This window comes from Monodon monoceros, unplaced genomic scaffold (assembly GCF_005190385.1).
Source record: "Monodon monoceros isolate NGI ecotype Baffin Bay Population unplaced genomic scaffold, NGI_Narwhal_1 Super_Scaffold_1, whole genome shotgun sequence".
Classification (NCBI taxonomy): domain Eukaryota; kingdom Metazoa; phylum Chordata; class Mammalia; order Artiodactyla; family Monodontidae; genus Monodon; species Monodon monoceros.
The window spans coordinates 65,716,760-65,741,795 of NW_021703765.1; the positions used below are offsets into that span (position 1 = coordinate 65,716,760).

General features: G+C 38.9%; 1 protein-coding gene across 3 annotated transcripts in view; it reads left to right on the forward strand.

Moving 5' to 3' along the window:
• The window catches only part of TTC28 (tetratricopeptide repeat domain 28), a 579,401-nt gene that overhangs the window by 162,205 nt on the left and 392,160 nt on the right, over positions 1–25,036 (forward strand). The window contains exon 1 of one of the 3 annotated variants that reach the window (XM_029219015.1): positions 12,738–14,246. The exons of the other annotated variants lie outside the window; for them this stretch is intronic. Coding sequence (XP_029074848.1) covers positions 14,220–14,246 — 27 coding nt within the window. The 5' untranslated portion in view covers positions 12,738–14,219. Of the gene's footprint in view, positions 1–12,737; positions 14,247–25,036 lie in introns of those variants that run through there. 3 annotated transcript variants of the gene reach the window in all.

Below are 25,036 nucleotides of genomic sequence, written 5' to 3' on the forward strand. Positions count from 1 at the left end.
CTAGGTTTTGTATTACTTTTTGGATGAATTTGTTACCTTTCTTCCCTCCCTCCCTCCCTTCCTTTCATCCTTCCTCTCTCTTTCTGTGTCTCAATCCTCAGACCCAGGTTCTTTATCCATTTAAATGCATTTTATTATTATTTTGAATTGTACTCTAAGCTTTTTAAGGTAAAATGTTTAAACAGGGTTTCATATAAAATTAAGACAAAAATACTTACAGGAAACATATTTTATACCTAGAAAGTCCAAGTAAGTTGACTATGATATAGAAAAAATGAGGGTTCAGTAAAATAAATAGCATTACACTTAGCAGATATGAAAATTGTGACTGTTACTTGTCATTATGATCTGACTGCTTCAGGAAGCAGAGGTTTTTTGTTGTTTTTTTTTTAAGATTTCTTTTTCTTAAGTTGGAACTGATTCTGACACAGAATAGTCACTGTGTTTTAGGATTGAAATTTAAAAATTTTATGTTTGAAATGGTGGTGCTAAAGGTGGTGAGAATTATAAGAAACAACCTTTCCACCTACTTTTTGGGGGCAGTTGAGAAAGGTTTGTGCAGTTTTTTTTTCTTTTTTAAGAGTTTGTAGTCATAGATGAACCATATTAGGCTAGGATATGTTGTTATAAAGATACAGATTAGGGCTTCCCTGGTGGCGCAGTGGTTGAGAGTCCGCCTGCTGATGCAGGGGACACGGGTTCGTGCCCCGGTCCGGGAGGATCCCACATGCCGCGGAGCGGCTGGGCCTGTGAGCCGTGGCCGCTGGGCCTGCGCGTCTGGAGCCTGTGCTCCGCAACGAGAGAGGTCACAACAGTGAGAGGCCCGCGTGCCGCAAAAAAAAAAAAAAAAAAAAAGATACAGATTAGTTTCATCTTTATATGGCCTTACTAGCTTTGTTCTGTTTCATTGGTTCTAATGTGTCTAAACCAGGCACCATATAGAGCTACGGTGTTCTTAGTGGAATGCTATAAAATATTGACATTTTATTATATCTTTCAAATGCTCTATAGATGATAATTACAGAAAATGGTTTTGTGGTACATAGTTAAAATAAATTAATATCATCAGCACATGTCCATGAATAAAATAACCCATTTAACCAAGAATGTTGTTGATCTGTTTTCTCAACTTTTCATACTGACATTAGTTTGCTAATTTTTAATTCTTGTTGTCTGGTGCTAGAAGATGAGTGATAGCTCATGCCAAAGATTTAAAAGTTTATGAGAGAAAAAGTTTTAATTAGAGAGAACTATGTATTAACTTAATTTTTCTGTGAATTGGGGAAAGCTGATCACCTTTTAAAAAAATAACAGCTTTATTGTGATATTTTTCACATATAAAATTTACCCTGTTAAAGTGTCAATTCAGTGGTTTTTCATTTATTCACTAAATTGTGCAACCACTATCCAATTCCAAATCATTTTAATCTCTTGCCAAAGAAACCCTGTACCCATTAGCAGCCACTCTTCCTTTCTCCTACTGCCCAGACCCTGGCAACCACTCACTAATCGACTTTGTTTCTAATCGACTTTTTTTTTTTTTTCTTCTAATCGACTTTTTGCCGGTTCTGACATTTCATATAAATGGAATCATACAGTATGTGTCACTTTCTTTTTTAGCAGCAGAACATCTGAATCCAAGCCTGGAAACACCAGCATTCTTTTTTTTTTTTAACGTTATTTTATTTATTTATTTATACAGCAGGTTCTTATTAGTTATCCATTTTATACATATTAGTGTATATATGTCAATCCCAATCTCCCAGTTCATCCCACCACCACTCCCCCCGCTCCCTGCCACTTTGAAACACCAGCATTCTTAACAAAGCAAATTTGAGCAAAACTTCAGTAATATTGCTAGACTGGATTCCTCATCCCAGCAGGTGGGATGATACACGGAAGTGTTGATTTGATGATAGATTCATCACCCCAGTAAACAGAACATTTTAAGGAGATGCTCTTTTGTTTAGAATTATTAGTGTTGCAAGAGGGAGGAATACCTAGTGGAAATGTGAACATGAAAATCCTTTAAGATACTAAATCAAAAAGGAAAATAATTTAAAATAGTATTTGTATATTTTGGTTAAAATAGTATTTGTATATTTTGGTAGTTATTTGCTATTCAACTTTTGTAATTTACAGTATATAGCTAACCCCAGCTACTAACATGGAAAGTCATCCTTTGCACCATATTCTACGTGCAGAAGACTGCCAGTAATTGTGTTAGATGGTATAATTTTTTTTTTAAAAGAGTCCACTGAACTTCAGATTTATTGAGTGTGAAGGATTGACAATGTATCATTTTTATTTATTTATTTTTTTGCGATATGCGGGCCTCTCACAGCTGTGGCCTCTCCCGTTGCGGAGCACAGGCTCCGGATGTGCAGGCTTAGCGGCCGTGGCTCACGGGCCCAGCCGCTCCGTGGCATGTGGGATCTTCCCGGACCGGGGCACGAATCCGTGTCCCCTGCATCGGCAGGCGGACTCTCAACCACTGCGCCACCAGGGAAGCCCTAGATGGTATAATTGATAAAGAGTGTTTCTGAGGGGGTTGGATCTTCTGAATTACCTTCCATGCAAGTTAGTTTTTGTCTTATATGTGCATTCAGAATAAACAGAAAATTCTTTATGATCTTAATTGCTATTGCTTAATTTGTAATCAGAGTGTCCACTATCTGACCCATTCATATACCTTTGAAATAGGAAGAAAAAGCCCTCTCTTGTTTTTATATGGATGGCCAGATAGACAGCACTTTAAAAATTAGCATATGAATGTTTTGACTATCTCACTTAAGACAGCCTGTCAGTTTGGCAGCTCTGAGCCTGTTATTTCTGTGTCTTCTCTTTTCTCATTTTCATGTTTTGACAAATGAGATTGTACTTTTGACAAGTGATTTGTACTTCATCTAAGGTTTTCAAAGCGTTTTTAATTTATTTATTAAACTATCTTAAAGATCATTTTATCTACCCATTTTTGGGTTAATGTAAGATTCTCTTTAATACAAATGAAAATAGAAAGTGATAGCACTGGAGTTCTTAAAAAACATTATTGGGCAATAATTAATTTTCAGAATAATTATTGCTTATTTTTCAGAAGGTTGTATTTTTTTCTATTAAGCATGTTCAGACTTAGGCCAGGGTGTAATACTGATTTAACGGGAAAAGCCCCTTCTGGCGTTACCTGGGAGAGTGTATCTTTCAGAACTGAATGTATTTACAAGTATCCTTTGGTAAATGAATAAATACCATGCTGAAAATTTTATTGCAAAAGGAAATTCTATGTATTCGTATCATATGACCAACATTAATTTCACTGATTCATTGAATGAATATTTAATGAGTACTTAATATGTGCTGGGACCTGCTCTAAATACTGGACTTACAGTGGTGAACAATACAGATACCACTCCCTAGACCTTACATTCTGTTGGGTGACATAGTGATCAAATGAGTAAATAATGCAATTTCAAATTGTAATATGTGGCTTGAAGAAAACAAAGCAAAGTAAGAGAGATGTAGTCAATTTGGGGAGGGTAGTTGATTTTGTTCAGGAGGATTTCCCTGAGGACTTATTATTTGAAAAGAGACTTGAATATTGAGAAGGAATATCTATTCTGGAAGAACAGATTTCCAGACAGACATAACTGCAACTACCAAGGTCATAAAGGAAACATAAGAAGGCAGGTCTAGCCACAGCACAGTTAAGGAAAAGTATCGGTGGGGTGGGTGGAAGGGGAAGCTGTGACAAAGTGAGAGAGTAGCATTGACATATATACACTACCAAATGTAAAACAGATAGCTAGTGTGAAGCAGCTGCATAGCACAGGGAGATCAGCTCAGTGCTTTGTGACCACCTAGAGGGGTGGAATAGGGAGGGTGGGAGGGAGGCTTAAGAGGGAGGGGATATGGGGATATATGTATACATATAGCTGATTCACTTTGTTATACAGCAGAAATTAACACAACACAACATTGTAAAGCAATTATACTCCAATAAAGATGTAAAAAAAAAAAAGTATGGTAAGAGATAAGGGTGAAAGGTAGAGGCTAGATGATGTAGGGAGGGCCTTGTGGGACGTGGTAAAGGCTTTGTTTTTCTATTCTTTGTGCAAAGGGAAGCCTTAAGCAAGTTTCAGACAGGGAACTGCATGATCTGATTCACATTACTGAAAGATCATCCTGGCTACACAGAGAGACTGGATCACAGGAAGCAAATTGAAGCTACTGTAGTAGTCCAGTTGATATTAATGACAACTGTGGCTAAAGAAGAAGGGGTAGAGGTGATGTGAAGTTGCAGGATATGAATTAGAATTTGTAGGTAGAGAGCTGAGGACTTGGTATTGGATTAGATATTGAGGGCGAGGAAAGGAGCGGAATCAGAGGTAACTGTTTAAAGTTTTGGGCCTGAGCTGCTGGAGGAATAGAGATGCCATTAATTGAGGTAAAATAAGACTGAAGAATGACCAGATTCTTGGGGGAAAATCAAGAATTTTGTTGAGATGTCTTAGTGAAGATGTTGAATAGGCAGTTATTTTTACAAGTCTGGAGCTCAGAGAGGTAGGAATTTGAGGTATAAATATAGGTGTCATCAATTAAGAGATGGTATTTAGACGCTTGGGACTAACTAGCTGAGATCTAAGGGAGTAATTATAGGCAGAAAAGAGAGCAGAAGACTGTGCCTTGGAGCTCTCCAGCGTACATACATATCTGTTCATGCGTATATATTCATGCAAGAAGAACTTGTGTCCCAATATAAACAAAATCAAATGTGTCTGTGTGAGTCAGCCACGGTTCTTAGTTGCAAGTAACAGAAAACAACTGTGACTTCTAATCAAAAGGTACCTGGATTTCAGCCATAATGGGCCCACAGTAACTGCTGTATCCTGGTTGCCAGAGCTGGAACCACCACTGCGGCTGGATGTTGTATATGGTGATGAGCTCCATGGCACTGATGACCGTAGCAACCGGATGTTTCTGTGGGTCCTGCTAGAGTAAATTCTCTCTGTCATTATTCTTTGAGTCACTTGCTTCACTTTCAAACTTCTGGCAAAAAACTTTGCCAGAGGTATTATGTTTTTATCCCAGCTATCGGTTGGTGGATATCAAGTAATTATCTGACCTCTTTGGTTACTGTCATGAGAGATGTTTCCTACATTCCACCAAGACTCGAATAATGGGGAATTCCCCCAAAACAGAGGATAAGAGTTAAGATACCAGGCAGTTCAACAACCATAAACGGGTGTCTATTTGGTGAGTGTGATCCATTTGGTTGCTTATAAATTCATAGCAACAAGTCAGTATAGTGCCTCCAAATGGACCTCAAGAATAATATTTTTTTTCTACTGACTCTTTTCTCAAAGCCTGTTTCCTGCCATAGGATTGAAAAGAGATCTACTTTCCCTGTGTTCCTTTTAAGCATAGCCAGAGAAATATAGCCTCTTTTGGTTAAAAACACACAAGTAAATAAGCCCCCAGTTCAAGCATCTTTATTAAGTAAACCTTAATGTATTAAAACACACATGTAATTACTACCCTTGCACATTCAGGATTCCTTTAAGAAGGTTCATAAACCCAAAGCTGTATATTCTGCCCCAAATATCTGACCACTGAATTTACTCCAGATAAATTCTCTAAATTTTAACTAAAGATAACATATGCTGAAGTTTCTCCCAGATTGATAAATTATATAACAGAAAAATTACATATGCCCTTTAGCTATGGCTACCTGGTAGAGAGAAGTAACAAGATTGTAGCCGAAAATATTATAGTCCATTGATCTGATCTATATGAGAAAATTGTAACACAGTCATAGTATTCTTAAGATGGAAAATTAGGACTTCCCTGGTGGTGCAGTGGTTAAGAATCTGCCTGCCAATGCAGGGGGCACGGGTTCGATCCCTGGTACGGGAAGATACCATATGCCACGGAGCAACTAAGCCTGTTTGCCACAACTACTGAGCCTGTGCTCTAGAGCCTGCGAGCCACAACTGCTGAGCCCGTATGCTTAGAGCCTGAGCTCTGCAACAAGAGGAGCCACCGCAACGAGAAGCCTGCGCACTGCAACGAAGAGTAGCCCCTGCTCGCTGCAACTAGAGAAAGCCCACACGCAGCAATGAAGACCCAACACAGCCAAAATAAATAAATACATACATAAAATAAAATTTAAGAAAAAAGATTAATTTCTTACCAAAGAGATAACAAAGTATTTCCAGGCTAGTGCGCATGTCCTTTAATAAGCTTCATTGGAAAATGACTGAATGCTGGACTTCTTCAGTGAGTGCTAGATTTTGTTGTCTTCCTTCAAAGAGTATTGAACTTTGTTTTGCCAGATAGTTGTTACTTGTAGATTAAATGTGCTTTTTTCAAGATTTGTTTTTAAGCTTTGTTAGGGTGAGTTTACAGTATATTTTAGTTAACCTCTTCTGTTAAGAAATGACTTTTCTGAGGTCTCTACTGAATGTCCCAGGTATTCCCTCCACTCTGGCTATTGGAACTTGAAAGACTTGCAGCCCTAGAGAGTTCTGACAGTTGTTCTGCTTACAGCTTCCCTTCACTTAGCCTTGTGGAGTTTTGCCCTACATTGGGCAACGTTGTATTCAACCAGAACTCAAGAAGCCCCTGTGTTGATCTCTGGAGCACCTGTCCACGTAGCCCCCTTAGAGTTCATTTTCTCCGTTTCTCTACCCGGAATGTTCCAGCTTCGTTGGCTTCCTCAAACTGAACTCTGTCTCCTCACGACCATTGTGCTCTGCTTGGGATCCCCTTCCTGCTCTGTGGTCCGGAAAGTGCCTCCAGGCAGAAATCCAGGGTGATCATAGGGGTTACCTCATTTGTTTTGCTTCTCTCAAGGTTCATAGTACTGTGTGCATATTGTTGTCTGAAACAGTACGAAAACAGTGTTTTTCCTGTATTTTATCCAGTTTTCTAGTTACGCCAGGAGAGTAAGCCTGGTCCCAGTTGCTCTGTTATGAACAGAAATCCCATTAGAAAAATGATTTTACCAGTGAAACACATAAAGATTAGTTCTGGCAGCTTGTGGCCCTTAATATATAATCAACACAAAATCCATGGTATGATGAAGAAAGAGAAAAAAATTAGGGTTAGCATAGTAAAACAACCACAATAACAACAATGCTAAACATATAGCATTATATGCAGGTTATATTATATATGTGTATAATTACATATATAGTTTCATACTCCCAACAACCATACTTAGATAGTTGCTATTATTATCTCCATTTTACAGAGTTGGAAATTGAGGTACAGAAAAATGAATTAATCCAGGGTCACACAGCTAGTATATGGTGGATCTAAGGTTTGAACCAGGCATTATTAGCCAAATAAAAATTGCTGCCTCAGGAAACTGGGTAGGTCTCCCACCCATCCCAACTGAGCAGTGAATTATGTTGTATTTTTTTCTTTTTACACCAAAGCTTTATACATGTCACCATTATGTGAATGACCCACAAATCTCTTTATAGCTATAGCTGTAGACATAGATATATATCCTTACCTCCAGACAATCCCTCCACCTACCTACTTTACATTCCTGTGTATCTCTTACCACTACCTCGGACCTATAAGTCTCAAACTAAATTTAGTACCTACCTGTTCTTTCTGTGACCCATATTTTAGTTAGTAGGGTATCTCTTTTTCTAAAAGATGACGAAAAATTTGGGGATCATCTTTAAATACTTCCTTCTCTGTCTCTTTCATGTAACAAGTTCTTAGGACCTGTTCTACTTGTGAAATGTCTCTCAAGAAGGGCCTTTTTCCGCTTATGCTGCCCTAATTCAAGACCTCTTCATCCCTTATTGATCTTTTGTAACAGAAACTTATTTGGCCTTCCTGTCTTTATTGTTCTCATATTCTTCCTGTCCTTCACAGTACTTCCAGAGTTAGCATAAAACTCAAATAGATTTGCTAATGCCTTGATTAAAACCCTGTGCTGCTCATCATTGTATTCTAAGTCAGGGATTAATAACAAGGCTTTGGAGTCTGACTCCAATTTCCTTTCTTCTAGCCATGATTCTTTGGGAATTTACTTAACCCTTTAGCCTTAATTTCCTCTCCTGTAAAATGGGCATAATGATAGTTCCTCCTCATAAAGGTGTTAGGAAGAATCAATGAATAAAAAAATATATATAAAAGACTTCAATGCTTAGCACATACTCAACAGATGATAGTATTATTGTTAAGGTAATAGCATTCACAGCCCTCTAACCTTAAGTCCACTGTGCCTTGCCTTGTGTTATATGTGTCAGATCTGTGAGATGACTTGCCAATGTGGCCCATTTTTTCATACGTCCATGTTTTGGCTCATGCTCTTTTCCTTCAGTCTGGCACATTCCTCCCCAAACATTGTCTCAGCTTGAAAGGATACTATGCCACCTCTTCTGTAAAACCTTTCTCTGTTACCACAGTCAGAATTAATTACTCTTTAGGGCTCCCATAGTCTTTTTTTTTTTTTTTTGCGGTACGCGGGCCTCTCACTGTTGTGGCCTCTCCTGTTGTGGAGCACAGGCTCCGGACGCGCAGTCTCAGCGGCCATGGCTCACGGGCCTAGCCGCTCCGCGGCATGTAGGATCTTCCCGGACCGGGGCACGAACCCGTGTCCCCTGCATCGGCAGGCGGACTCTCAACCGCTGCGCTACCAGGGAAGCCCAATTATTTCATTCTTTTAGCACTTAGCTTGCGCTAAGAACTTGGGCTCTCAAAGTCAGATGAATGGCAAGATCAGTAGGGTTAGCTGCTATTGTTACTGTTATTTTTATTAGTTGTGTACCTGTCTTCTCCTTCAACCTCACAAGACTGCTCTGTCCTTAAGGGCAAAAATCATCTGATTTATTTTTGTCTCCTTTCACAGTACCTAGTAGAGTCCCTTGTATAGAATGAGTACTCAGTCAGTATGTGTTGAATTTACAGGATTGGGCTTCAGCCTGTTTGACACTGTCTGATAGAGTAGAAGGAAGTGAGGTGGATAAAGTTAGAGGTGATTTTTCCTGGATGTTGTAGAACAGTTTACTTCCCAAGGAATGGGAGCATGGTTCTACATCTACTTTGCTGTGTGGCAGAATTCTTATGCAACAGGTTATTTTAGTTTTCTTTTTTTAGCAAAGCAAGACCTTCAATATTCTGAAAGCACCCAATTGTGTGAAATATCACTAATGAGGCCAAATTTTTTGGTCTCAAATATGCTTCTACTTTTGTCCCTTTATTTCCTAATATCTCTTTAAATACTTGAAAATAATTTAGAGGTCTTTGGGAAAATTAATATATTTTCCAAATACTGTTTTACATTGAGTTTAATATTCTAAAACCCAATAAATGTAAATAACTATGAAACTAGCTTTTCTGGGCATTTACCCTGTGATCAATGTCAGACATATCACTCCTTAGGAAATCTTGAAGAAATTCACAACAATGAAAAAAGGTGTGTTTTCTCCATTCATTTCCTCTTTCTTGCTTTTGTTCAGATTTGAATAGACAAGAAGTTATTGAGGAAAATACTACTTTAATAGACTGTTTTACAGTATCTCCCTTTAGGGAAGTGATTTGCAAAGTGCTATGTTTAAAAATGGAGTGGTACAAACGCCTTTTAGTAGCTGCATATCTGAGAAACTGTGTTCTTACTGTTGACATTGGATCTTTGAAACAATAAGCTAAATTACAACATTCTGAGCTGTGTTAGCTTGGTACCTCTATATAAATAATTTCTAAGGGAGAAAGTATACTGGTATAATAGTAATTCTATAAACATTTCAGATATAATTACCAAGTCAGTTTGGATTAAGCAAAATAAATAAACAAAGGCACAAAGAAAAAAGCAAGATGATTTAATATAGTATTCATACTTACAGGCTTCTAGGTAATGGTCTTCTTTCGAGTGGTACCTACTAAATGAAAGCTGAAACACTCACCAGTCAGCAGGGAAAGAAATGCCATATAAATAAGTGACCCAAAGGAAATATACCTAAAAAATTGAAAACCAGTTTAAAACTTCACTTTGAAGTCTTAGATTATGTCGAAACATAAATATATTTCCTCTGTCTCCTTTGTTACAGTCCACTGTTCTCAGACTCCCTCTCCCCCAATTTAAGTAACTTTGTCTTTTATTAAGTCCAACAACATCTGAGCATGGAAGATTGCTCTTCAGTCCACAGACCATGTGTGGTATGCATATGGATTCACAGATGCCCTCAAAAAACCACCCCATAGATTAGGAACCATGTAGGTCTCTTAATTTACATATGGGAAAGTAAAGCCTTGAGTGGTTAAATCAACAGTCACAAATTATGACTTGCAGATGGAATTTAGACCTACAGGCATGTTTTGTTTGGCCTGTTAGGATGCTTTAAAACTTTTGAGCAAACAATTAAAATCAGGAAAATTTTAGCTTCTCATGAAAATTTAGAGGATCTGGCACCGTTGGACTGATATTCTTGTATGACATCAATTGACTAGCGTTATGTAGCATGTAGCAATTCCCTCTTTTACATGATTTATCTTTCTCCAGATTTACAATCCTTACAATTCCCTTTTATCTTACACCTGACTCTGTTTCATTTATTCATGTCATCTGCCTTGCCCTTCTGATAATTTTTGTTGTATAGCAAGTTAGAGGCAGAGTAAAAAATAGAAACTTTTATCTTGACCTCTAAGCAATTGTAGGTTCCTGCCCCCATCACTCAGGTGTTGGTTTTTAAGCTTTGGATTCTAGTCCTTCCATTACCATTGACTTGCTGGGTGGCATTGAAGGGGTCAGTTAACTCCTGTGAATTTCAGTTTTGATATCTATCATATCTGTCAAATGGTCATTATAAGCATTTTAATTATGCACATAATTTAAAAATCCAAAGGTTTATATACAAAACAGCCTCATAAAATCATGGTTAATATTTTGTTATATTAGATTGCTTAAAAATGCTGCTTCAGTCATGCCTCTTGACTACTCTTACTACCTTTAATGCCCTGCATCCTACAGGATAAAGTCCAAATTTCTTTGCCTTACAGTGTTCCCTACCATTTGGTTCCAACATACCTTGCCAAAGTATCTTTTACTTTATATGGAATGGAATGGAATGGAATTTCCCTCATTCATCATTCAATCTCTACCCTCCCTTCATTCTTTTATCCCATAAATATTGAACACGTCTGCTGTGCCAGGCACTATGCTGGGCACTGAGGATTACAAAGCTGAACAAGACAGAGTTTCTGCCTCTAACGTTCTCATTCTTAAGCCTTATATTTTAGGCAGGTCAATATATTTTGTATCTTGAATACATCTTGTATAGGCTTGCCTCCTTTGCTCACACTATTCTCCCTTTTCTTTTTCTTTCATTATTTCACTCAACAAATATTTAATGATTGCTTATTGTATCAGGCACTGTTCATTGGGTGTTGATATTATACAGAGTAAAGTCCCTGCTCCCTTGGAATTTATATTCTTGGGGATATAAGACATTAAATAAATAAAATATATGTCATAAAGGCTATGAAGTAAATGTAGCAGGGTAAGGAAGATAGAAGGTAACAGTCATAGTGCTATTATTTTAGAAGGAATGATGAGAGACAGCCTTTCTAATATGATATTTGAACTGAAGGAACTAAGGGAGGGATCCAAGAGGGTATCTGGAGGAAGGGTGATTCAGGCAGAGGGTGCAACACATATATGCTTGATATATTTAAGGGACAGTGAGGTGGCCAGTATGGCAAGGGCTGAGAAAGGGAGTGGAAGAGGGGTAAGAGATGAGTTCTGAGAGGTAGACGGGTCCAGATCCTGAAGAACGTTACTGCCTGTGGTAAGGGCCTTGCCTTTTGGCTCTAGAATGAGTTGTATCTCCTCTGTATAGCTCAGTGGTAGAGCATTTGACTGAATTTCTACTTCAGGTTCCTTTGTGACACCTTCCTTGACCATCCCTGTTTACAATGGTTTCTCCTTCCATCTCCTGGAATGCTACTTACCACGTAATTCATTTGTTCAACTGACCAACGCAATGTCTGATTGTCCTCTTATAGGTCTTCAGCTCTGTCCTAACTTCTTTGTAACTTCCTCTAGCGTAGGGACTTAGTTTTATACCTTTCTATCCTACATGATGTTTTGCACCTAGTTGGGACTTAATATATGTTTGTTTTGTGAGGCTCCAGCCTCAGATATCAGCAGTAAGAATTTGAAAGCAATGTTTAAGAAAGAAGTGAAAGGACTTCGTGATAGATTAGACATAGGAATGATGTTAATTAAGGTTTTAGTTTGTGATCCTGGAAGAATGACAGTGCTATGGACAGATACAGGAAAGCTGGGAAGAGAAACTGATTTGGGGATAGACTGATGAATTTAGTTTGGAATTTATTGAACTTCCATGTTAGTAGGATATCCAAGTTAAGCTGTGCAGAATGATTTGGATATGTTAGGACATATACAGAGTATTGGTGTTATTTGTGACTGCTGCCTGCAGTATGTAATTTCAAGAGCAGGGATAGCCTCTTACTCATATTTCTAGCATCTGGAACAGGGGCTGGCAAATAATAGGTGCTTGAATCATAGGCACTTAATAGTTTTATTGAGCAGAGAGGTAAGGTTGGTGTGTAGCTATTATGCATATCATGGCTTAACTATATTTGTTAATATTATTATTTTTTAAAAGACAATGATTTCACCATTGAATTTCAGATTCTCAGTCTTAGAAAAAAATCTCAAAAGTAATTTGTTTTAGTTAACTGTTTTGGGTATTTTAATGACATTTACAATATATCTGATATAGTTAGTGTCCAATCTGCTTATAATCATCCACATCAGCCAGTCCTGCCAATGCATTATAGAACTCTGACATTAATAAGTTAAATATTGTTGAAACAATGGAGTGATGGTACATCAGTTGCTATTATTATGTTCATCAGTTAGTATTCTAGTAGCTTACACTACCCATCAATTCCCAGCTATCAAAGTAGCCTCATGGTGAGAGAAGAATTACTAAACATGTTGGATGACAAATAATAGAATTACATTGTATTTGGAGATGTGTCTCCTTAAATAGGATGGAATCATTTTTATAGAAGCTGAATGAAATTAAATCTTGATAGCAGTATTTTTATAATAATAAAATTAGTGCTAAATTTAGAGAAGCAGAGTCTATTCTTGATTAAAATTTTAATTTTGTCAGATATCTTAAATCTTTTTCCTTCAAGTCACACTTTTAGATTATATAGCTTTTTGTCTAGAAACCTTTTCTATTCCTTTTTTCTCTCGATATAACTCACAAATCTAGATCTTTTGGAATGGTTTCCTTATTCCGTAGGTCTATTCTGGCTCTGATTCCTTGGGAGCTGTTAGGTGCCTCTGAAACTGTGTGCTTACTTTTTGCTTTGGAACAGATGTCGTGGCACTAAGACCCAGAAACCATTTGCTCTGTGTGGCTGGAGCTGGGCAGGCTGTGCTCACACTGAAGGGAAGGAAGTCATTAGTGCAGACTGAGCTGTGGAGTTGGGTTCTTGCAGGATTTCCTTCCAGCCTTTCCCCACTAAGGTTCTTGGGAATTAAAAAAAAAAAAAAAAAAAAATCTAAACACACAAACCAAGTTTTCCTATTTACAGTGTTCAGGGAAGGTAGGCATTTCGGGAAGGGCAGATCCTTTCCCCAAGCTATCCAAGAACGAAGAGAAAACAGCGTAAAGAAGCTCTGATTACAGATCTTTGGAATTTTCTTTGCTAAATTTTACAAATGAGAAATACACCCAGAATTTTGGGAATTGCTCCAGGCTGTGCGTGAGGGTTTGATTGCTTGTCTAATCTTTTTTTGAGAAGAGGAGAATTCGCCAGAAGGGGTTTGGATGGCAGGAGCCCGGCTGGGTTCGTGCAGCAGCTTGCGTTCTCCCTCTTTTCTCTGAGGGAGGGTCTTTGCAGCCGGCTTGGAGACCCCCTGCCGCAGGCTCTTTTTGCTGGCGCTGGCCTGAGGGGAAAATGCTCCGCTCTGGCAGGAGTACGCTGGTTGCTGCTGGGACTTCCTAGCCCCGTGGGAAGTGTGTTCGTGGTTTGGGGATACTTTTCATTGAACTGAAGGCGAAAAGACTGGACTCTCCTGGGCTCTTTCCCTTCGCAGTGAATATGGGAAAGAATTAGGGGGTGGGAGGGAGGCAGCATGACTTGCAGTCGCCGCTGCCCTGCATCTGTCCCCAGCCCCCAGCCAGCATCTTGATGTTCCACGTATCGGCTGTACAAATATGATGAAATGGCAGCCCCGGAAGAAGGTAAGTGTCCCGGAGTGGGGACGGGGCCCTGATGCCCGATCCAGGGAGGGGTGACAGGGGGCGGTTGCCCTTGGGTCCCTCCACTCCTTCCGTACTTTGCTGGACGGGCAGGTCCAAGTAGCTCTGTCCCTTTAGGGACTTACACCAGTCCCTTAGGGACGGGTTACCAAGTCTGATCTGCGTCCATTGCCCTCTTAAGTTTTTCCTTCTTGGTATGCCCAGACTCTTCAGGGGTGACAGCTCAGAAACATCCCTTTGCCTTAGAAGCCCGGTGGAGCCAGCCACACGATTAGCTTTGCAGGAGCCAGCCAAGAGCTGCCAGGGTCTAAGGACTCGGTGGCGCCTCGTCTACGGGGAGCCATTTGGGGTTGTATTCCCGACACATTCCAGTGTCCCCGCAGGTGGGTGTTGTAGCACCTACTTCCCCAAGGGGTTAATAGGCTCTGAGCCGCTGGCAGCCGCTTCCCCAGGGCCCCGCTGGGGGGCGAGCATCCCTAGCACAACCGCCCAGCAGCTGGTTCCTGGGCAGCGGGGGCCGCGGGGCCTCCAGCCTGAGCTCCTGGGGCCGGGCCGGCCGGGCCTTATGCCCGCGGGGCTCCCGGGCGGCTGCGTGGGCCCGCGCGAGTGCACGCGCCGGCCATTGTCACGGGTGTGTGTCTGTGCGTGGCAGCGTGCACGGGCGTGTGTGCATCGATCGTGGGGAAGTGGGGGAGGGGGCACTTTGCTTTTTGCGAGATTATTTCCTAATATGGCTCCTTTGTTGAGAACTCAAGAAAAAAAAAATCCAGTGGTTCTATCAAAATAAATTGCTATTGGTCCCAGAAATAACGTTTCTAAATGTGGGACTGGTCGCTACCCCAGGACGTTCAGGGAGAAAGACAGCTTTCTTCAAGTTGTTGGCGGCTGTAGCTTTGGCTAGGGCTCCCTTTTGCTAACTTGTCTGACTGGCGCTGTTAGGTGAACCCAGTGGTTCACTGCATAGCAGGACTTTTCCCCCCACTTCAAATACCTCATTTGGCCGTGTTTTTTATTGACATTCTTTTGAAGGAAAACAGCGAACTGAACGTGCTGTGCCTCTCCCCAGCCATGACCTGTCTCTGTTAGCAGCTGCCTGGTGTTTTACTTGAACTAGCTAAACTGACTCTTTCTTTGTGGCATGATGTGTGATACCATGTTTTACATCAGAGCTGAAATAGAAATCATGTGTGAAATGCATGAGGAGATATTGTGCATTTGTTTTATTGCTAGAAAATCTAACAAACCCTGCTTCAGTACAACCTGGTGAATTGAAAGGTTTTCTTTGATATCTAATTTGCTATTTGAAACGAAGTCATTTCTACTGCATTCTGAAGTCAGAATCTCTCATATATTAGTTCTCATAGAGCTTCTTTCAGTGATATTGGTTTCATGTGTTTTAGTTAAGAGATCCATGCGTCTCTCCCTACCACCCGTAAAAATCAGAGTTAGGATGAGGAAAACCCATAGAAGAAACCATATAATTAAGAAATTTAAACAGATTCTGTGTATTCCTGGAGCCCTCCCCCCAATTTCTTCTATATTTGTAAATTGCATATTTGTGAGTACTTTTAAGATGTCTGCAAACTATACATTCATAAATGTCTGTTTTTTCTATTTTACCCAATATGCAGTAACTCATGTGGTTATGTCTGTGGAAACCCCTCTGGGTACTGGTATTCCTTGAACCACGGAAGTATTATTCTTGGCAGTCAGGTGGATTTCTGGACTCTGGAAGATTCTATTTCAAGTGTTAGGATTCACTCTGCAGTATTTACTCACTCTGTGATGCTTAAATTGCTATACCAGAAGGTTGTGTTTATTCACTGCATTCATAATCCCAAATCATCATATTATCAGATATAATTCTGCAAAGTTCATAGAAGATTAAAAATTAAGCTGAGCCATTAAGTACTGTGTGATTATTTGGTGGTGGCTTGAGAACAATTCTTCCTTCTACATTGGAAACGGAAGCTTCCTTGGAAGAATATTCAACTCCTGTAGGGCACCAATAAGTATTTACAAACATTAGGTTTATTTTTTTACTCTTGCAAGAATACTCACATGATCAGATCATTGCTGTGGTTTCTGGCTGGGTCTGCTAACACATTTGTAGTGGTACAGTCACATGCTATGTGTTTTGTCAAACTGTTTCATAAAAACCATTTATACCACAGATGAAAAGTGATACTACATTGATGTGATTTTAACAAAGCTAAGAAGATCATCCATAGAATGCTGCCCCAAGCAGCATTTGCTATAGCTGGGCTTCATGGCTAGGATTGATGGTAACTTGATATCATGGTGCCCTGTCAGCCACTACCAGTGCTGGCTTTTGTAAATTCTGGGCTCACTATGAGAGAATGACCATAGGTTCTAGGTTTCTTTGTTTCTAACTGAGCATGCAGCTGGGGTACATGATTGAAGGAGAGTCCTTTACTCTTCTTTCCTCTGCTTATTTTCTGGGTTTAACTAAATACTAAAATTCAAGATGTGGGCTCTGGAGTATTCAATTAGGGTCTGCTACCTTTTTCACAAAGAAACCACCAGAACACGATTAATCATGTTCCACTCTTAGGACCAGTGAGGAGCTTAGTTAGCCATAGCTTTGCTCCCTCATTTCTGGATACTACCACCAAGATGCTCTTCTTCCTTCCCTTTCCTGAAGAAACAGTGATTTTTATCTACCTCTGAATTCCTGGAGCATTTAGAATCTATGCCCTTTTAGGCTGATTGTCCTTTACTGATAGTAAACTTTTTTAATCTTAGCCTCTCAATTATTCTTCAAGCTCCTTAAGTTCAGGAACCACGTCTCACACCTCTTTTTTGGTGGCAGGGATAATATAGTTACTCAGTAAATATTTGTTTGATGTAAAAGTAAATAAGAACTATTGCTTTGTAAAACTTGTATTTATTTTTAGGGTGGTATGATCTTTAAATGTAAAAAGGTTCAGAATGTTTCAGTTGACTCATAGGTATTAGACTGTAGTGGATTATTAAAGAAAACCAGAATATTTTGGCACTCACTTCTAATCTTTTGTAGACAACTTCAGGGAGGGGACAGCTACACTTTCCACACAGGCTCCTGTGGCAGTCATTGTTAAGACACACTATCAGGCTCTGGATCCAGTATCATGATCCTTTTATTAACATAACCTTATTGGCCTGGCAAAATATACTTTCCCATGTTCTCACGTTAATAGGCTATCATGCAGCACGTTATTTTTATCTTGTATTTGCAGAAATGATAGTAATTAAAATGCTCATCTTATAGGAACATGTTTGTTTACAATTCTGAAGTGATTTTTGCTCTTTAAAATCCATGGATTAGTATCAGATAACACTGTGTAAATAAGACTGTAGTCAAAACCTTCAGGAAAACTGCTGCTGATTGGATTTTTTCATTCCTTATCTAATGTTATTTTACTGTTCACACATAATAAAAGATCATTAATAGGAATATGTCATATAAGCTACATTAATTATGTCATTTGAGAATCATATGATGTATTTATCTTGTTCTACTTGTCACATTAATATAATGTGAATCTGGCTTCTTAAATGACTCCTCTGATAGAGCTTCATTTATTTCAAAGCTCACTAATAAGGACTGTGTCCTGTAAATTTGTGTCTCGGAATAGCTTATTGCTTTTACAAAAGAGTGTATTTCAAATCCCTGAACTTTTTCTATGATAAAGCATTTTGTTTCTGGATTAGAAAGCTAAGTCTCAAATTTTAATACAGCTATACCAAATTACTTAGTTACCTGCCTAAATGCTGTGCTAGTTGATATTATTATATTATTCATTTTGGACCACAGTTTGTTTATAGTATAAAATTAGACTTAAAAATAAGCATTGTGGACAAAAGAAGTTTTGAAGAGAAGTCTTAGAAATTTCATGATAAAGGTCTTTCTGCAGATCCATCTATATACCATTCCCAGATCAGTGCAATCTAGAGACCCAAGTTTTGGTTCTGGCAGTTCCCATGACTTGTGTCCTTGGGCATGTCATTTAATCTTTCACATCTGACTCCCCACTGTTATAGTTTAGCGCCTCATTGTGATTTGCTGGGTCTATTGCAAATGGCATCCTAATGATTTTTCTTTTTCTTGTCTCTTTTTTCCTCTAATTTTCCCTTCTTATTCCTTCTAGAGTAATTGTTTAAAGAAACACATGTATTTATTCACCTTCTTAAAACTCTGCCATGTCTCTCCATTGTCTAGTAGATGTCTCCAAAGTGGGGTGAACACACCTTGGGCTAGGGAGTGTGCAAGAAAATGACTGGGTTATGGGGAAATATGAGGACTTCTGTTTTTGTGGTTTTTTTTTTTTTTTTTTTGCAGTACGCGGGCCTCTCAGTGTTGTGGCCTCTCCTGTTGCAGAGCACAGGCTCCGGACGCGCAGGCTCAGCGGCCATGGCTCACGGGCCTAGCCGCTCCGCGGCATGTGGGATCTTCCCGGACCGGGGCATGAACCCATGTCCCCTGCATCGACAGGTGGACTCTCAACCACTGCGCCACCAGGGAAGCCCATATTTTTGTGTATTTTTTAATCTAAAAGAATAAGAAATAAATTAAGCTGTACTCTCAATACAGTTTGCCACTCTTCCCTTGTTTGTTTGGGAGCCACAAGGGGTTCTTAGTGGTGCCCTCTCATTGTTCATGCCAGTCATTTGTTCACCTTCAGTGTGCTGTGGTGTACTTAGTTTCTATCATAAAAGATCTTGCCTTAAGTGATTAATTTTATTAAAGAGGAGAAGAAAACAGAAGAATGTAGTGTAGGTTATATAGTATAGTGATGAAGAGGATGGGCTCTGAAGCTAGACTGCCTGGGTTTGAATTCCAGTACAGCCTCTTAGTAGCTGCATAGCCAAGTTATTTAGCCTCTCTGTACTTCAGTTGTCTCATCTATTTAATATGAGTGGCCACCTAGCTCTTGGTGTGACTTTGAAGATATAATGTAAAATGCTTACAAGGAGTGCCTGGCACATAAAATGTGCTACTACACTTTTCCTGTTAGTATGATGGTACCCTGTAATCTAGCTGGACACAGCTTACCGGGCTTCTGTGCATTTGTACATACTTCTTCCTTTGCATAGAATGTCTTCTTATACTCTTCTTAACTTGCTTCCTTTTGTCACTGGTCATACCTTAAGAACTAATTCAATCTTCTCCTCCTTAGTGAATCTTTCTACGTAATGGCTGGGTATAGTTGGCCACACCCTCCTTTGACCATACTTGTATGAGCCATAGTCATAGCTCTGTACTGTAACTGTCAGTATGTCTGCCTCTGTCAGTGTAAGGTTGAGGGCACAGGCACAGAGTAGGAACTGAAAGAGTGAATATTTGAAAAAATGCAACGTTTATGGAATATGATGGTCAGTGATCTTCAACCAGCTGGCAAGATTCTCTGACTTGCCAGTTATTGGAAATGCCTAACTTGCAAGTTTATCTCTTTTTCTTACCCTCTCAGAACACCATATTGACTATGTGTCAGGGTGATTCATTAAAGGGATAATCTTAACTCCTTACCTATTAAAAATAAAGTCCCAGTTATGAGGTGATGGCTGCACAACATTGTGTGTGTGCTGAATGCAACTGAATTGTACACTTCAAAATGGTTAATTTTATGTTATATGAACTTTACCTCAAATGAAAAAAAGGGGGGAAAAGTTACAGTTATTTGTGATACATCTCACAGCTGGATCACAAGATACAAGTGCAGCAATACCATGGTTGTAAACCACTGGAGTAAATCTTTATTCCCTTCAGCCCGAAATATTTTGGATCTTGTAAAACTGGTAGGGAATGGTCATCTATAGAAAACTACTTCCAGGGACATTTGAGAAGCTGGGAATAGTTGATAGACTTGATACAAAGTGAAAGAAGTCAATGATGAGGAAATCTGATTTGGCACGTTTACTGTTCAGGAGCTAGCCAGTAAACATTGCCATTGTGAGAGGCTACAGAGTTGAACTGGCCCAACTTCAAGAAAAGGCACCAGCAGCCACCTTCATTTTACTGGTCAGTCACAGTGGTGACATGCTGTGGAAAACACAGCGGAAGCAAGAGAAAACCTGAAATCCCAGCCGGCCTTGTCAGCTTTAACTTCCCCAGCGAATTCATTATATCATTAATAACAATGTATGTCTCAGCTTTAAGACTTTGCTTTTTATTGATGTCCTAAAACCATGCAGTTTCATTGAAAGCTATAAAAATTATATCATTCAACTGACATTTTTAGGATATATATGACGCTTTTGTCCTGTACTTTCTTGTTAGTGCCCCCTTTTAGATTTTTGTAGCTAAGAGGCGTATTCTCACATGATTGAGCCCTTTAACTATATTCCTTTTTTCAGCACACTTTGTTATTTATTCTGTTAGAGCGTTTTGTCTTCATTATTTTGAATATTCTATTCTTTTAGCATATATCATAAGGAAAAACATAAAATTATATCCTTTGGCTTACACCTTCTGTGTAATAAACTTAACATTTCTGGAAAAAGTACCTGAAATAAACTTGATGTCAGCTGTCAAAGCTGTACATAAGCTTTCTGCTGGTAGACGTCTCTCAGTTTGGACTATCAAAGGACTGAAATTTCTATAGCTTACGTCTGGTTATGTAAGCCAGTGTCCATTCATGAATGCACTTATATTTCCAGCATTATTTACTTTGTGGGAGGTAATATTTTGGATTTACATCAAGTTGGAAGACTGAGGCTTGTGGAAACACAGATTTTTGAGGTAGTTCTGAGTTAGAGAGCAGTTACCATTTGGAATAGGGACAAAGTGGAGTTGGGAGCCAGGAGCTTATTGTGGGAACTCATTGTGTTTGGATATATACGCTCCTAAACACACAATATTCGTAGACTTGAACCTAGAAAGATAATAGTGGGAGTAGAGAAGGAAGAAACCTTCAAGGAAACTTTGTTGTACATCCTGGGATAACTTATGTCCTATATTGACAAAACAACATTTATTATCAATAGATAAGAAATTGGAATTTTAAAATTGATAAATGATTCCTTATTTTGACATGTCCAATGTAGGCGTTCCTTGTTTTAAGGAAAATCAAAATACAATATTTGAATCTGAAAACAAACTGAATGCCAACTTGTTTTATATAACTAAAAACTTTGAATGTCCATTATATTTATCTGGTTCATTACGTAATTGCTCTGACAATTAATTGTTAAGTGTATTTTATATTTTAAATATTTATAAATGAACATAATGGAAATGCACACACTCATTTTCAGGATTATGTTAAATTGTGGTTATCTGTGAAAAGCTGAAATGCTTAAGCCCAGATTTGTCAGATATTTTTGGAAACGTGTTTGCAGAGTTGAGATTCTCAGGCATAAATAAATAAGATTATTATGTTTTTGAGAAGTAGAAAGAAAATGTCATAGTGAGTGACGGTGGACCCATGATCATTTTGGTGGACTTTGGGTCTTTATTACTTAATAATTAGTTTTTTCCAACAGAGGGTAGGCTAGAGAAATAAAAGATAAATGCAAACTACTTTATTGTTAATAATTTTGGTAAATATATTAGGTTGAACCATGTGAAACTGCTGATGTTTCACCATCTTTTACCTACAAAACTAGAAATTTACTTTGGTTCAATTAGTATTGGGGGGTTAGGAATGGTGGTGATAAATATTGAAATTAAGACTAAAATGTATTTGAGGGATTAGTTATGAATTTTAATATTCTGTAGTCACCATGGTTTTTATGGAAAATCACTATGCTAATATTTATCTGTGGTATTCTTGTGAATTTCTTGTTAACTCAAACTTAATTCATTAACTGCCAGCCATTGTTAAATTTCAACCATTTTTTAATGTGAAATTTTCTAAAATATATAACACATTTTCTATCTTCTTAAACAGAAGGCACTAAGCTTCTCCTGATTACTCAGGATTATTGTCACAAACATGAATTACTCTACTTTGGCATAATGCAGCACTACTATAGGGGCTTTTAAGGAACGTAGAATTATTTGTTCCTATACTGACTGACCCCAGATTGTTCTTTTGTGTCTTTTAAAATATTTTTGGGACTTCCCTGGTGGTGCAGTGGTTAAGAATCCACCTGCCAGTGCAGGGGACACGGGTTTGATCCCTGGTCTGGGAAGATCCCACATGCCGCGGGGCAACTAAGCCTATGCGCCACAACTAAGCCCGTGCTCTAGAACCTGCGAGCCACAACTACTGAGCCCGCATGCCACAACTATTGGAGCCTGCATGCCTAGGGCCCGTGCTCTGCAGTAAGAGAAGCCACCGCAATGAGAAGACCGCACACTGCAATGAAGAGTAACCCCCACTCGCTGCAACTAGAGAAAGCCTGCGCACAGCAACAAAGAACCAATGCAGCCAAAAATAAATAAATAAATAACTTTATTTAAAAAGAAATACTTTTATGATGTCTTTGTGTGGTTTTTACCTTTCTTTCCATGTTGCCCAAAGTAATGCTGCTGTCATGTGCCTACTTCTTGCAGTTCTGTTTTATGTATTTGTTTCCTATCTGTGGTGGGTGAGAAGTTCAGCTAACTGAGCCTTAGCTTGTGACTGAGATGAAAGTAAGTAGACTCTGAATGAATGAGGGTTTCTCTTATGAGTGTATGAACTTTAGAGTATGAACTGTGACTTTCTATTTTGACTACTTAAAGGGGTTGTTTTTTTTTTTAATACTTTCTGGTTTTAGGCTATGTTTTAGATGTTTAAGATGGTTAATAAATGACTTAAAAAATTATTTTGGAGGGCAGACAGCAGAAGCAAGAAGAACTATAATCCTGCAGCCTGTGGAACAAAAACCACATTCACAGGAAGACAAGATGAAAAGGCAGAGGGCTATGTACCAAATGAAGGAACAAGATAAAACCCCAGAAAAACAACTAAATGAAGTGGAAGAGGCAACCTTCCAGAAAAAGAATTCAGAATAATGATAATGAAGATGATCTAGGACCTCGGAGAAACAATGGAGGCAAAGATCGAGAAGATGAAAGAAATGTTTAACAAAGACCTAGAATAATTAAAGAACAAGCAAACAGCGATGAACAATACAATAACTGAAATGAAAACTACACTAGAAGGAATCAATAGCAGAATAAATGAGGCAGAAGAACGGATAAGTGACCTGGAAGACAGAGTGGTAGAATTCACTGCTGCAGAACAGAAAAAAGAAAAAAGAATGAAAAGAAATTAAGACAGCCTAAGAGACCTCTAGGACAACATTAAATGCGACAACATTCACATTATAGGGGTCCCAGAAGGAGAAGAGAGAGAGAAAGGACCAGAGAAAATATTAGAAGAGATTATAGTCGAAAACTTCCCTAACATGGGAAGGGAAATAGCCACCCAAGTCCACGAAGCGCAGTGACTCCCATAAAGGATAAACCCAAGGAGAAACACGCTGAGACACATAGTAATCAAATTGGCAAAAATTAAAGACAAAGAAAAATTATTGAAAGCAGCAAGGGAAAAACAACAAATAACATGTAAGGGAACACCCATAAGGTTAACAGCTGATTTCTCAGCAGAAACTCTACAAGCCATAAGGGAGTGGCATGATATACTTAAAGTGATGAAAGGAAAGAACCTACAACCAAGATTACTCTACCTGGCAAGGATCTCATTCAGATTTGACAGAGAAATAAAAAGCTTTACAGACAAGCAAAAGGTAAGAGAATTCAGCACCACCAAACCAGCTCTACAACAAATGCTAAAGGAACTTCTCTAAGTGGGAAATGCAAGAGAAGAAAAGGACCTACAAAAACAAATGCAAAACAATTAAGAAAATGGTCATAGGAACATACATATCGATAATTACCTTAAACGTGAATGGATTAAATGCTCCAACGAAAAGACACAGGCTTGCTGAATGGATACAAAAACAAGACCCATGGGCTTCCCTGGTGGCGCAGTGGTTGAGAGTCCGCCTGCCGATGCAGCGGACATGGGTTCGTGCCCCGGTCCGGGAAGATCTCATATGCTGCGGAGCGGCTGGGCCTGTGAGCCATGGCCGCTGAGCCTGAGCGTCTGGAGCCTGTGCTCCACAACGGGAGAGGCCACAACAGTAAGAGGCCTGCGTACTTCCAAAACGAAAAAAAACAAGACCCATATATATGCTGCCTACAAGAGACCTACTTCAGACCTAGGGACACATACAGACTGAAAGTGAGGGGATGGAAAAAGATATTCCATGCAAATGGAAATCAAAAGAAAGCTGGAGTAGCAATACTCATATCAGATAAAATAGACTTTAAAATAAAAATGTTACAAGAGATAAGGAAGGACACTACATAATGATCACGGGATCAATCCAAGAAGAAGATATAACAATTATAAATATATATGCACCCAACATAGGAGCACCTCAATACACAGAGCAAATGCAAATGCTAACAGCTATAAAAGAGGAAATCGACAGTAACACAATAATAGTGGGGGACTTTAACACCTCACTTACACCAATGGACAGTTCATCCAAACAGAAAATTAGTAAGGAAACAGAAGCTTTAAATGACACAATAGACCAGATAGATTTAATTGATATTTATAGGACATCCCATTCAAAAACAGCAGATAACACTTTCTTCTCAAGTGCACATGGAACATTCTCCAGGATAGATCACATCTTGGGTCACAAATCAAGCCTCAGTAAATTTAAGAAAATTGAAATCATATCAAGCATCTTTTCTGACCACCATGCTATGAGATTAGAAATGAATTACAGGGAAAAGAACGTAAAAAACACAAACACATGAGGGC